The 14,593-nt window shown below is 40.6% G+C and overlaps 1 protein-coding gene across 1 annotated transcript in view; it reads left to right on the top strand.

The window, feature by feature from the left end:
• Nucleotides 1–5,009: 5,009 nt before the first annotated feature.
• The window catches only part of pex6 (peroxisomal biogenesis factor 6), a 21,613-nt gene continuing 12,029 nt past the window's right edge, over nt 5,010–14,593 (top strand). The window contains exons 1-8 of the mRNA XM_079593625.1: nt 5,010–6,145; nt 7,975–8,135; nt 9,651–9,740; nt 10,135–10,240; nt 10,327–10,463; nt 13,511–13,622; nt 13,910–14,109; nt 14,191–14,377. Coding sequence (XP_079449751.1) covers nt 5,060–6,145; nt 7,975–8,135; nt 9,651–9,740; nt 10,135–10,240; nt 10,327–10,463; nt 13,511–13,622; nt 13,910–14,109; nt 14,191–14,377 — 2,079 coding nt within the window. The 5' untranslated portion in view covers nt 5,010–5,059. The remainder of the gene's footprint in view (nt 6,146–7,974; nt 8,136–9,650; nt 9,741–10,134; nt 10,241–10,326; nt 10,464–13,510; nt 13,623–13,909; nt 14,110–14,190; nt 14,378–14,593) is intronic.

Here is a 14,593-nt window from a genome sequence, read left to right as displayed (position 1 = left end):
AATAACAAAACATTATCAAACTGAAATATAGTATTAATTTCATTGACAAAAATTATTTTTTTTTAAATCTGTAATTTTTGAGCGACACGCGAAGAGCGCCGAGGGTTAAAGCAGCAGCTTTACTGTATTAAAGGTGCACTTGGTAACTTTTTCAACTTAATAAATCCGTTTAGAAGTCATTTGGATGGTTAAATAATCTGTTCTGGTGAGAATGGTTACTTTCCCCGCTCCCCCCAGCGTTCCCAGGCGGAAAACCAGCCTTGCAACATTGGGACTAACGTCCCGGTAAGTTGAAAATAGGAAGTCTCGTGAGAAGAGAGAAGAGCGAGAAACACAAACTGCTTTACGGAATACAAAATGTACATGTCAATGTTAAATGATACTGTGTATGATGTATTACCCACCTCGGTAGACATGCTCCACACGATAAAGTTGGTGCGTCTGGGACTCATTTGTTCACCACACCGGCTCCGACCATAACAAAAGCACATGAGCAGCAGTAGAAAGGGGGAGGAGTGCGCCGGCGCGCCGCAAGTGACTTTACGACAGCGATGTGAAAAATATACGCACCGCAGCTGTAGGGGGAGCTCGTTGAGAACATCAGCAAAGCGGTGGCTAGAGTTACAGAGTGCCGCTTTAAACATGAACAACTGTGTCAGCGTGTCTTTCACTTTCAGTGCTCCACATCGCCACCTAGCCGCCTGGACTGCACACTACATCCAATCTCACACACTTTTGCGTCACCATATGCACGCAGATTTATGCCCCCATAACGCTCGTCTAAACGCAGAATAAAAAGCAATAATGCAACGCCACTTTTGCGTTTTCTCTTCAGATAATTTCCGTGTAAACATGGCCTTATACACTCTCCATCAGACAGGAGTGCCATTCGAGGCTATCAAGTATAATTGGGTTGTACTGTATATAAAGTTGCCCTAAGTATTGCAAATTCGCCATCTCCTTAGGGTGTCCTCATCTATATCTAGTGAGCCTCCAGGAGTTTCCACGGAGAATGAGAAAGTGTTTGATAGGGTAGAAATCCACTGTAAAGAGATTAGTGTTCAGGGAAGGAGGAGGCGGGAACTGGCGGACATTGCAACACTTTAATTATTAAATAATTTCCTCTCTTGTCTTGCACTGTCGTCGCTCCTCCTCGTCTTCATCCAGATCTCTTTCTGTGAGACTCGAGCCGGTGCGGCGCGCAGGTGACGCTCATTAACAATCGCACCGTAACAATCTCGACCTCGCCCTGCGTGCCACACCCACTACCTTTGAGAAACAAATCATTTCAATCCCGATTTGCAGTCTGGACATCTCAGCACTAGTTGCTGATAGTCAGAGTGAAGGTCCTTGCTTTTTTTACTCTCTTTTTAAAGGGACACTCCACTTTTTTTGGAAATAGGCTCATTTTCCAACAGTTAAACAATTGAGTTTTACCGTTCTCGAATCCATTCAGCCGATCTCCGGGTCTGGCGGTGGCACTTTTAGCATAGCTTAGCATAGATCATTGAATCTGATTAGACAGTTAGCATCTCTCTCAAAAAAAATGACCAAAGGGTTTCGATATTTGTCCTATTTAAAACTTGACCCTTCTGTAGTTACATCGTGTACTAAGACCGACGGGAAATTAAAAGTTGTGATTTTCTAGACCAATATGACTAGGAACTATACTTTCATTCCTGTGTAATAATCAGGGAACTGCTGCCATACCAGCAGCGCAATGATATTACACACTTAGTGCCGGTCACGTTGGAAGTTACGGAGCTGGGGACTATTTTCAGGCGCTGTGTAATATCAGTGCGCTGCTGGTACAACAGCAGTTCCTGGATTATTACGCAGGAATGAGAGGATAGTTCCTCATATTGGCCTAGAAAATCACAACTTCAAAATCATCCTCACTGCTTGAAGACTCCATTTTGTATTGTTTTACGAATTTTTTGGCAACAGATTAATTAATACGCATCAGACTCAGTGTGCAAGGTTTCTGTGCGTGACAAATTTCTAGGATGACGAATACGAAAAAACACATATGAAAATTTCAGACTCAGAGTGCAAGTACCTCCAGTCTTCAGATGTTGGCCCCTTGAATCATATAGTGCATGATGGCACTCTCTGATATATTTCTTTCAGAGTATGACTAACACGTTTGATATTTTGAGCTGATTTTAGTACACGTATTGTTTTCATTTGTTATGCATCTCTATAAACGAAGTGCGTGTTTTTGTGTGAGTTTGATGTGTTCAGAATGATTTGACAGTCTGTGATCCTCATTGTTTAGTAGTGTATGATGCCCACTCTGTCTCTGTAACCATTTACAAAGTCAGGAAGTGCGTGATGCATACATACATTTGTACCTGTATAACTTCTGTGCCTCTATCAGTGATTAGATGCTTTTACAGATGTCATTTTCCAGTTTGCACAGCACAGTCCCTGAGCAGGTTTCAGTCATAGGGATGAAGGACGGTCAGGATGGACAGTCTGAAGGAACTGACGGGAAAACCACCGACTTTAGCTTGAAGGATCTCAGTAAAGTTGCTGGTCTCATTATGTGAAATGTCTCTGAACACATGTAATTGCTTTGTTGACTTCCTGTTTAAGGCAGAGCTTGTTTACTTGTATCAAAACAAGACAAACAAGTGTAGCATTGTCAGTTTAATCAGAGGTCTTACACCACTGTGCTGCAGAGTTCACAGCCGTAACACACCTGAACCAGCTGATCGAGCTCTTCAGGACTGACTCTCACGACACTCACGCTTTCAGCATCAATCTCACGCTCTCACGCACACGCAAGAAATGTCACTAGACTAGACCCCATTAATGACAGGAGGAGTTTAGGGCCCACAGCTGTAACATCTGCCGACACCGTTCTCACTGCGGTGTTCTCTGATTCGCTGAAGCCCTTGCACCTGATACGTCAGATGCGTGTGAGAAGTTCAGAGAGAGTTATAGGTTCGGAGTCGGAGAACACTGATGCGCATTTGAAAGTTTGGATGGCAATCAAGGTAATCAGAAAATAAAATGGTGTGCCTTGTCAGTTGTCAGTACAGACGTAGCCTTGCCTAATCAGTCTGTGTGCCGAGAGTACAGACTTCAACTATAGTTGCAAACGTTGTCTGACGTGCGTTATGTGGGCTTGCTAATTGCTCAATAAAAAATAGGCTCATGGTACAAATTACGTTTTGGCAAATCTGGCAAGTGGCATTTTAACAGGGCTGTACACGATTAATCGCGATTAATCTAATCCAAAATAAAAGTTTGTGTTTACATAATATATGTGTGTGTATTGTGTATAATTATTTTGTATATAAATACACACACATGCATGTATATATTTAAGAAAATGTGTTATTTATATATAAAATAGTTATATTTATATATAATATAAATCATATAAAAATATATATGCAGTATATAAATGCAAATATTTCTCAAATATATACATGCATGTGTGTGTATTTATATATACAAAATAATTATACACAATACACACACATATATTATGTAAACACAAACTTTTATTTTGGATTCGATTAATTGCGATTAATCGTTTACAGCCCTACATTTTAAAATTACCTAAATTATTAAAGGTTGCCCAGATTGTGTTGAGCCTGCCACACTCAAATGCGGATGCTGAGCGAACCTTTTCAGTTATTGGCCTAAACAAGACTGACTCCAGGTCAGGAACAGACTGTTACTTGATGGGTGGTGATGGGAAGCTCAGATCATTTTACTGACTCGCTTGTTCGATCTCGTTCATTAAAATGGGGTTGTTGCATAAATCCCATACTAAGTAAACAAGGACTGACATTTTTAAAATTAGGGTTAGGGTCACCAAAGTCCCAAAGTCGGCAACCCTGGAACTGCTTGACAGGCACAGCCAGTCTCCACAGGAGCAGTGTTGAACAGCTCATATCCACCCAGTGGTGACTCCTGCTAACTACAGCACAGCTAATCACACATCACACAATGCTCGAAACTGCCCCAAAATAAATATATGAGCTTTACTTTTATGATATTTTATATTTACATACGTTTTATTTGACATACATGTTCAAAATAACATCATAACATATGTCAGGATGGGTAACAGAGTGAGACCACTGGGGTGAGACCGGCCAGAATCTTTTCACTTTTCATGTTGTGTTAATTTAATGTTAGGTAATAGTTAGTTCACCTAATAGTTCTCTTTCTAACAATGAAACACCAAATTGTACATTGTTAATAGTGCAATAAATGTGGATTAAAATATCAACCTTTATTTTTTACACTTAGACTTAGTGCATTTCCATTATCTGACTGTGTAAATGACAAAAGTTATAAAAAAAATATTTTATAATCTTTTATAATATGCCATTTTTGTATGCAATGCAACACAGAATAATCTTCACATGTTCTATTTCACAAATCAAATGGATACAACAACTGATAAGCCAAATCTTTAACAGTTTTTCACAGGGTCAAACTCACAAATATCATGAAAGAAAATTATGTTGTATTTTTATTTTATTTTATTTTTTTGCAGACAGCCTGAATATTGACACTTATGGGAATATAAATATATTTATAATACACATTTGTATTGAAGAAGTTACAATTTATATAAATTAATTAATATAATTTAATTATAATTAAATTATGTTAATTCATATCGCTTTATAAAATAAATTAATATAATTTTAATGATTTTTTTTATTTATTCCAATAATTTCCTATTTCTTATGAGATATACATTATTATTCCTCCAGGCGGCGCTTGATGGCTCAGAAAAACGATGAGTATTGTTAGATTGATTGTACGCTAAAAAGTATAATTTTTTAAAAAGAAATAAATATATATTAAACCAAACTTCTTTGGTTTTCCTATTACCCAATAATGTTTAAATATAGGCTACAGACAAGACTATGATTCTGATTTGAAGGGGAAAAAAATATCTTCTACCATTTACATTCCTGAAAGTAGCATTTACACAAAATAATAAATAATTTAAGAGCATAACAAAAATCTACCGCCAGGAGCTGTCAGTTTATGTCGTTTCTCTGCGCATGCGCGCGTCTTCAACATGGCGGCCCCCGTGAAACTGCAGTGTCTTGACGACTTTCCATCACATATCCATCCTCTACACGTGCTTATCAACAAATCACACTTCACCCAGAAGTTTCCAGACTACACTGAGCCCACATACGCGCTGTTATTTTCGCCGACGGACCAGCAGCCACCCTCTAATCGGGGCTTTTTGGTGTGCGCGCACATCACGCCAGAGGAAGAGACCGATGTAAACACTCACACGTGTCTCGCTGTGTACGCGAGCACATCTTTCCTCAAACACTACGGGCTGAAGGAGCATTCGCTGGGAACGGTTCGTCCACAGTCCCTGCTGCCTTTAAAGAGGATTGTGCTCGGCGCTCGGACGAAGCAGAGCTTTAAATGGGCTTGTTCAGAGCAGTTCTGCAGTGGTTTGCTGGTCCTGCTATCCTGTCCCGGGCAGACTCTATTAGCGAGGCAGGGGGACGCGCTTCTGCTGCCCTTCCATCACTCACTGGGCGCCGCGCATGCGCAGATGTCAGAGGTGCTGGTGCTCGAGTGCACACCTGTGAGCCAGGGCATGATCACAGTGGACACGAGTGTGCTGGTGTCAGACTGCAGAGATCTGGACCTGAACACCACCTCCTCCATCATGATCAGCCCCAGACTGGCGTCTTCCTCTCTCTGCGTGTCTGATTTCGCCCAGTACGCCAACAGCTTGAGCTCTGCCAGCTCTCTGCTCAACAGCAAAGTCTTGGACTTCAGTGCTTGTGTACAGGCTCTTGAATGCAGACTTGACATCCGGGTGGTTGATGTCCCAGATCTGCAGAAGCCAGGAGGAATCCTGTCCAGACTAGAGCCGGACGGAGGCCTGGACGTTGACAGCAGTGTGTTTGTGAGCAAGAGCTTGTTGCTGAAGCTGGGTGTGTTTAACGGGGAGTGGGTCAGCGTGTCCGTCCCGGGACAGGGACGGGTTCACCTGGCCTCAGTCCGAGCCTTTGACACGCTTGCACAGCAACACACGGATGGGAATGACAGTGTGGGCTTGATCTCCGCAGTGCAGTGGTTTAACCTGTCGGGGGGGATGGCAGTACCTGTCGGGAATAAGGCCATCAAAATTAAGGTGAACTCTGATAGTGATGCTCAAGTCATTTGAGTTTTAAAATATTAAATTCACAGTTTAATTAGGGAAATTAGGGAAAAAAAATCAAATAGTTCAGTTCAGAATTAAAATTTCCTGAGTATTTACTCTCCCCCACCGTGTCATCCCAGATGTTCAAAAAATGAAGGTGTGTGAGGAACACACTCCAGGATGTTCTCATATAGTGACTTCAATGGGGTCGAAGGTCGAGATGTGAGTCTCAGTGCAGCTTCAAAGTCTCTCACGATCCAGCCGAGGAATAAGAGTCTCATCTAGACAAACCAGCGGACATTTATAACAAAATAAACACTTACTACGTCTTCAGAAGTCTTCTGTGAGCGGCTCTTCCAGCGTTGGTAAGAAGTGCGCAAAGATCTCCTAAAACGAAACCCTACGGAAAAAACAAAGTCATCATGAAACGGTTATGGGAATTCATTTTAGTTCGGTAATGTGATTTAAAGGATTAGTTCACTTCAGAATAAAAATTTCCTGAGTATTTACTCTCCCGCACGTCATCCAAGATGTTCATGTCTTTATATCTTCAGTGGAGAAGAAATGAAGGTGTGTGAGGAACACACTCCAGGATGTTCTCATATAGTGACTTCAATGGGGTCGAAGGTCGAGATGTGAGTCTCAGTGCAGCTTCAAAGTCTCTCACGATCCAGCCGAGGAATAAGAGTCTCATCTAGACAAACCAGCGAACATTTATAACAAAATAAACGTTTATATACTTTATAACCACAAATGCTCGTCATATCTTGGATGATGTGGGGTGATTAAATTATCAGGAAAAAGTGAACATTAGATGAATCTGATATAAGTTCATTACTTTGTTTCGAGATGAGAATGTTCTGCTAACATTACGTTATGCAAACGTTTCTGAACATTGAAAACATCCAGTTTTGTAGATGTTTTAAATACTTTGTATATGAACGTAAAGGAAACATTCCATTGAGCCTTTCATCAAACGTTACTTTTGAATGTCCTCTGAACGTTCTCAAACAAATAGTAACATTCCAAAAATGTTAGACGAACGTTAGCGAAAACATTTCAGAAAAAGAACACTCCATAAAGGTTTTTGTTTTGTTTTGTTTTTTTTACTTTTTGAGCTGACATTATTAAAGAGCAGATAACCGACTGCACTTCTGATAACGTTACCGGAAGGCAGTTTGTTCATAACCTCCACACAACGTTAGCTGAACGTTAGAAGAAGAGACTTTCACAACACACATTGTTTCAAAGCAGATTTACAGTAATTCATGATGTGTAATATTTTAATATCATGCCTTAAAGTCGCATTTAGCAGATTAGAGCGTGACGATAATATAGTTCACATTTTGTGACTATATAAACAATCAGGGAGTTGAGTTTTGCTATATAATATATAGGCCAGTCACTTTACGTGAGGTTACTGTATGCGACACATTTATATATATAACTTTATATGTAGAGCTGTACGATAATATAATATAGTTTACATTTTGCGATGATATAAACAGTCAGCTGAGATATTTTATATAGTATTGCTTGACGTGACTTTACTGAACGTCAAATTTATGTAGAAAAAGTCTATAAATACTGAATTAATGACCTAAAGTACTCAAGCGTTTTATTTTTTTAAATGCTACAGAGTTCAAATGTTACTTCATAACTGGAAAGACTTCTACACGTTATTTAGTGTTGAAAAAGCTGTACATTTGCTGGAGTTTTGAGTCCGGATGAGCAGAAACGGCTCTGCTGATGTCAGATATGTGCAGATGTGTGTGTGCGGTGATCATGTGACCGGATGTGTCTGTGTGTTGATCAAGCAGAGGTGGAACAAGGAGTCGGGACACACCGGGTCCGCGAGCGCGTGTCGATCCGCAGCGCCGGCGTTTGCTCGAGAGCTGCACATTGAAGCGGTCGTGTCTCCTGACTACGCCTCGCTCGGGCCCTTCGACACACTCCTGCACACACACTTCAGCTCACCCAGGTGCTCCACACACTCCTGCACACACACTTCAGCTCACCCAGGTGCTCCACACACTCCTGCACACACACTTCAGCTCACCCAGGTGCTCCACACACTCCTGCACACACACTTCAGCTCACCCAGGTGCTTTACACACTCCTGCACACACACTTCAGCTCACCCAGGTGCTCCACACACTCCTGCACACACACTTCAGCTCACCCAGGTGCTCCACACACTCCTGTACACACACTTCAGCTCACCCAGGTGCTCCACACACTCCTGCACACACACTTCAGCTCACCCAGGTGCTCCACACACTCCTGCACACACACTTCAGCTCACCCAGGTGCTCCACACACTCCTGCACACACACTTCAGCTCACCCAGGTGCTCCACACACTCCTGCACACACACTTCAGCTCACCCAGGTGCTCCACACACTCCTGCACACACACTTCAGCTCACCCAGGTGCTCCACACATTCCTGCACACACACTTCAGCTCACCCAAGTGCTCCACACACTCCTGCACACACACTTCAGCTCACCCAGGTGCTCCACACACTCCTGCACACACACTTCAGCTCACCCAGGTGCTCCACACACTCCTGCACACACACTTCAGCTCACCCAGGTGCTCCACACACTCCTGCACACACACTTCAGCTCACCCAGGTGCTCCACACACTCCTGCACACACACTTCAGCTCACCCAGGTGCTCCACACACTCCTGCACACACACTTCAGCTCACCCAGGTGCTCCACACACTCCTGCACACACACTTCAGCTCACCCAGGTGCTCCACACACTCCTGCACACACACTTCAGCTCACCCAGGTGCTCCACACACTCCTGCACACACACTTCAGCTCACCCAGGTGCTCCACACACTCCTGCACACACACTTCAGCTCACCCAGGTGCTCCACACACTCCTGCACACACACTTCAGCTCACCCAGGTGCTCCACACATTCCTGCACACACACTTCAGCTCACCCAAGTGCTCCACACACTCCTGCACACACACTTCAGCTCACCCAGGTACTCCACACACTCCTGCACACACACTTCAGCTCACCCAGGTGCTCCACACACTCCTGCACACACACTTCAGCTCACCCAGGTGCTCCACACACTCCTGCACACACACTTCAGCTCACCCAGGTGCTCCACACACTCCTGCACACACACTTCAGCTCACCCAGGTGCTCCACACACTCCTGCACACACACTTCAGCTCACCCAGGTGCTCCACACACTCCTGCACACACACTTCAGCTCACCCAGGTACTCCACACACTCCTGCACACACACTTCAGCTCACCCAGGTGCTCCACACACTCCTGCACACACACTTCAGCTCACTCAAGTGCTCCACACACTCCTGCACACACACTTCAGCTCACCCAGGTGCTCCACACACTCCTGCACACACACTTCAGCTCACCCAGGTGCTCGCTGAGCACTTCACACACACTTCAGTCCCTCTCTCTCTGCCGGTCTGTGTCCCTGATGCTGTGTTTGTGTCCAGGCTTGTCCAGCAGGGGAATATACTGGGGATCCCATCGGAAGGGCATCCCGATCGGATCGAGAGCGGCTCTGAAGGAATCCACAGCTGCAGGTTATCTTCAGATCCGCTGATGTTTGCGCTGGTCTTTTCTTCTCTATTGTGTCGTATATCTGAGCGAAACGCTTCAGGAACAAGAACACATGTGGGCGGGGCTTGCTTGTGTCTGTGGGGAGTCGATTGAATGGTTGTGGTTTGCTATTGGCTGATCTCATGTGATTGACAGGTTATAGCCCCGCCCACATCATCAGAGAACAGAAGAGATTCTGCAAGAGGAAGATATTCTGATTCAAGATTACCGGGAACATTGATTTAACAGAATAATGACGTACACTGATAAATCATTTATAATAAACACTGTAATATTCCATTAAAAATAAAGAATTTTGATTTCATGGTGACTTGAATGATCTTTGAAAGTCAGACTGTTGTGTTTTGTGATTGGCAGGTGGCCAGTGCTGTATTTCCGAGTAAAGCAGGTGTGTGGGTTTTCTGCTGAGGAGGACGAGGGTTCTTCATATCTGGCTGATTCCAGTCACACCTCACTATACATGGTGAGGAATCAAGACAACCACATTCACAGGAGTCAGTCATACAGCTGTCATATGCAGATTGCTGAAGCTCTGATTGGCTGTCACAGGGAGGCTCCGCCCACAGCCCGTGCCCCTGCTCCGTGCTGCCGAAGGGCTCGTCTCTCTGGAGGAGTCTCAGTCCAGCTGGGCTGTCCAGCGCTGTGGAGAAGCTGCTCACCATCATCCAGCCGCACCTCACCGAGAGGTACAGGCGCTCGCGTCCGCCGCGCTCAGTCCATTCTGACCTCGTCTCAGTTCACAGCTGCGTAATTCTGACTTTTCCCTATTCCAATTGCAAATTTATTTCACTTAATTCTGAGTTATAACTCAAAATTGCAAGTTTATTTCATGTAATTCTGACGTTATAACTCAAAACTGCAAGTTTATTTCATGTTACTCTCACTTTATAACTCTAAATTGCAAGTTTATTTCACGTAATTCTGACTTTATAACTCAAAATTGTAAGTTTATTTCATGTAATTCTGACTTTATAACTCAAAATTGTAAGTTTATTTCATGTAATTCTGACTTTATAACTCAAAATTGCAAGTTTATTTCACATATTCTGACTTTATAACTCAAAATTGCAAGTTTATTTCACGTTTTCTGACTTTATAACTCAAAATTGCAAGTTTATTTCACGTAATTCTGACTTTATAACTCAAAATTGCAAGTTTATTTAACATATTCTGACTTTATAACTCAAAATTGCAAGTTTATTTAACGTAATTCTGACTTTATAACTCAAAATTGCAAGTTTATATAAACTATTTCTGACTATAACTTAAAATTACAAGTTTATTTAATGTAATTCTGACTTTATAACTCAAAAATGCAAGTTTATTTCACGTATTCTGACTTTATAACTCAAAATTGCAAGTTTATATAAACTATTTCTGACTATAACTTAAAATTACAAGTTTATTTAATGTAATTCTGACTTTATAACTCAAAATTGCAAGTTTATTTCATGTTACTCTCACTTTATAACTCAAAATTGTAAGTTTATTTCATGTAATTCTGACTTTATAACTCAAAATTGCAAGTTTATTTCACATATTCTGACTTTATAACTCAAAATTGCAAGTTTATTTCACGTTTTCTGACTTTATAACTCTAAATTGCAAGTTTATTTCACGTAATTCTGACTTTATAACTCAAAATTGTAAGTTTATTTCATGTAATTCTGACTTTATAACTCAAAATTGCAAGTTTATTTCACATATTCTGACTTTATAACTCAAAATTGCAAGTTTATTTCACGTTTTCTGACTTTATAACTCAAAATTGCAAGTTTATTTCACGTAATTCTGACTTTATAACTCAAAATTGCAAGTTTATTTCACATATTCTGACTTTATAACTCAAAATTGCAAGTTTATTTCACGTAATTCTGACTTTATAACTCAAAATTGCAAGTTTATATAAACTATTTCTGACTATAACTTAAAATTACAAGTTTATTTCATGTAATTCTGACTTTATAACTCAAAATTGCAAGTTTATTTCACATATTCTGACTTTATAACTCAAAATTGCAAGTTTATTTCACGTTTTCTGACTTTATAACTCAAAATTGCAAGTTTATTTCACGTAATTCTGACTTTATAACTCAAAATTGCAAGTTTATTTCACATATTCTGACTTTATAACTCAAAATTGCAAGTTTATTTCACGTAATTCTGACTTTATAACTCAAAATTGCAAGTTTATTTCACGTTTTCTGACTTTATAACTCAAAATTGCAAGTTTATTTCACGTAATTCTGACTTTATAACTCAAAATTGCAAGTTTATTTCACATATTCTGACTTTATAACTCAAAATTGCAAGTTTATTTCACGTAATTCTGACTTTATAACTCAAAATTGCAAGTTTATATAAACTATTTCTGACTATAACTTAAAATTACAAGTTTATTTAATGTAATTCTGACTTTATAACTCAAAAATGCAAGTTTATTTCACGTATTCTGACTTTATAACTCAAAGTTGCAAGTTTATTTCATGTTACTCTCACTTTATAACTCAAAATTGCAAGTTTATTTCACGTATTCTGACTTTATAACTCAAAATTGCAAGTTTATATAAACTATTTCTGACTATAACTTAAAATTACAAGTTTATTTAATGTAATTCTGACTTTATAACTCAAAATTGCAAGTTTATTTCATGTTACTCTCACTTTATAACTCAAAATTGTAAGTTTATTTCATGTAATTCTGACTTTATAACTCAAAAATGCAAGTTTATTTCACATATTCTGACTTTATAACTCAAAATTGCACGTTTATTTCACGTATTCTGACTTTATAACTCAAAGTTGCAAGTTTATTTCATGTTACTCTCACTTTATAACTCAAAATTGTAAGTTTATTTCATGTAATTCTGACTTTTCCCTATTCCAATTGCAAATTTATTTCACTTAATTCTGAGTTATAACTCAAAATTGCAAGTTTATTTCATGTAATTCTGACTTTATAACTCAAAATTGCAAGTTTATTTCATGTAATTCTGACGTTATAACTCAAAATTGCAAGTTTATTTCACGTAATTCTGACTTTATAACTCAAAATTACAAGTTTATATAAACTATTTCTGACTATAACTTAAAATTACAAGTTTATTTAATGTAATTCTGACTTTATAACTCAAAAATGCAAGTTTATTTCACGTATTCTGACTTTATAACTCAAAGTTGTACGTTTATTTCACGTATTCTGACTTTATAACTCTAAATTGCAAGTTTATTTCACGTAATTCTGACTTTATAACTCAAAATTGCAAGTTTATTTTTTAAAAAAAGGGGGCAATTCTGAGAAAAAAATGTCGGACTTAATTTTCAGAATCACAATTTACAACAATAAACTGAGTTTATAACTATTTCTGATATAATTATGACAAAAGCTGCTCGTGTTTTTATTAACAGAACCTCTATATATATTAAATAAATTAACCACAATTTTGTGATTCTGTACTGTATATTCTTCAATAAAAACTATAGTTTTTAAGGAGGGAAAAATAGAAACATTATTTCAGTTTACATCTCGATTTTATGTGTTTTTAAGGCTGGAATATAAATGTATTTATTCATGCTAATTTATTATTGAAACCCGTTTAAGTCCTGCTGCCCTCTGGTGGAGAACTACTGCATTGGAAGATGTTTGAACTAGTAGTACTGTATATATTGCTGGAATGCTGAAGTGACAAGATGTTAATGAACACATATATGTTTAAACATTATTATATCGCAGCTCTCTTACATTGAACCGAGGCTGTTCCGTTCTCCTGATGGGTCCGAGCGGCAGTGGGAAAGTTACCGTGGTGAAAGCAGTTAGCAGGAGGCTACATCTGCATCTGATTAAGGTGATCTGGGACTTTTCTTCATTATTGTTCTTGAGTTTTTCTGCAGTTATGATGAGCATCAAAATCTTCATAAGTTCAGTCTCTCGTGAAGCGCACAGGAAACACAATTGAGTCAGGTAGAGTTTGATGTTAGCATGTCGCTAACAAACGTGATGCTCTAATAAGCATAAAAACATACAGAACACACAAATATTGGGTAAATCTGATATTTGATATTTGAGGGTCTGATGTTCTGAAATGACAGGAGTAGTGAATGAGTGTGTGTGTGTGTGCGTGTTCCCGCTCAGGTGGATTGCGTGACTCTCTGCGCCGACACTGCAGCCGCGTGCGAGGCTAAGATGAAGTCCGTCTTCGAGAGAGCAGAGCTCCATCACCCATGTGTTCTGCTGATGAGAAACCTGCATCTGCTCGGCCAGCGGGACGGCACCGAGACCGACTCCAGGGTCGCGGCCTCGCTCTGCCGGCTCGTGGCGGAGGCTCATGCCAGGTGAGGCTCAGACACAACAACAGCTGCAGTGTAAAGGCAGGTTCTGCTGGTGTACCCTGGCCTTCTCCTCTCCTCCTGCAGTGTGGTTGTGGTGGGGTCTGTGAGCGCACAGAGAGAGCTGTCCTCAGATGTGATGGCGGCGTTTGTGCACCAGGTGGCGATAGAGAGCCTGTGCGAGGAGCAGCGCAGGACGATGCTGGCCAGCCTCAGTGAGGACCTGCTGCTGGGAAAAGACGTCAATCTGGGCAAGATAGCCAAACACACAGCTGTGAGACATCTGACCGATCACCCATCTCTGCTTTCAAAGGATCAGTTCACTTCAGAACTAACATTTCCGGATAATTTACTCTCCCCACGTCACCCAAGATATTCATGTCTCTTTGTGGAAAAGAAATGAAGGTGTGTGAGGAACACACTCCAGGATGTTCTCCATATAGTGTCTCCAGCGGGTCGAAGGTCGAGATGTGAGTCTCAGTGCAGCTTC

The sequence above is a fragment of the Phoxinus phoxinus genome, assembly GCF_949152265.1.
Source record: "Phoxinus phoxinus genome assembly, chromosome: 20".
Taxonomy (NCBI): Eukaryota; Metazoa; Chordata; class Actinopteri; order Cypriniformes; family Leuciscidae; genus Phoxinus; species Phoxinus phoxinus.
This window is presented reverse-complemented; position numbering and strand designations above follow the sequence as displayed.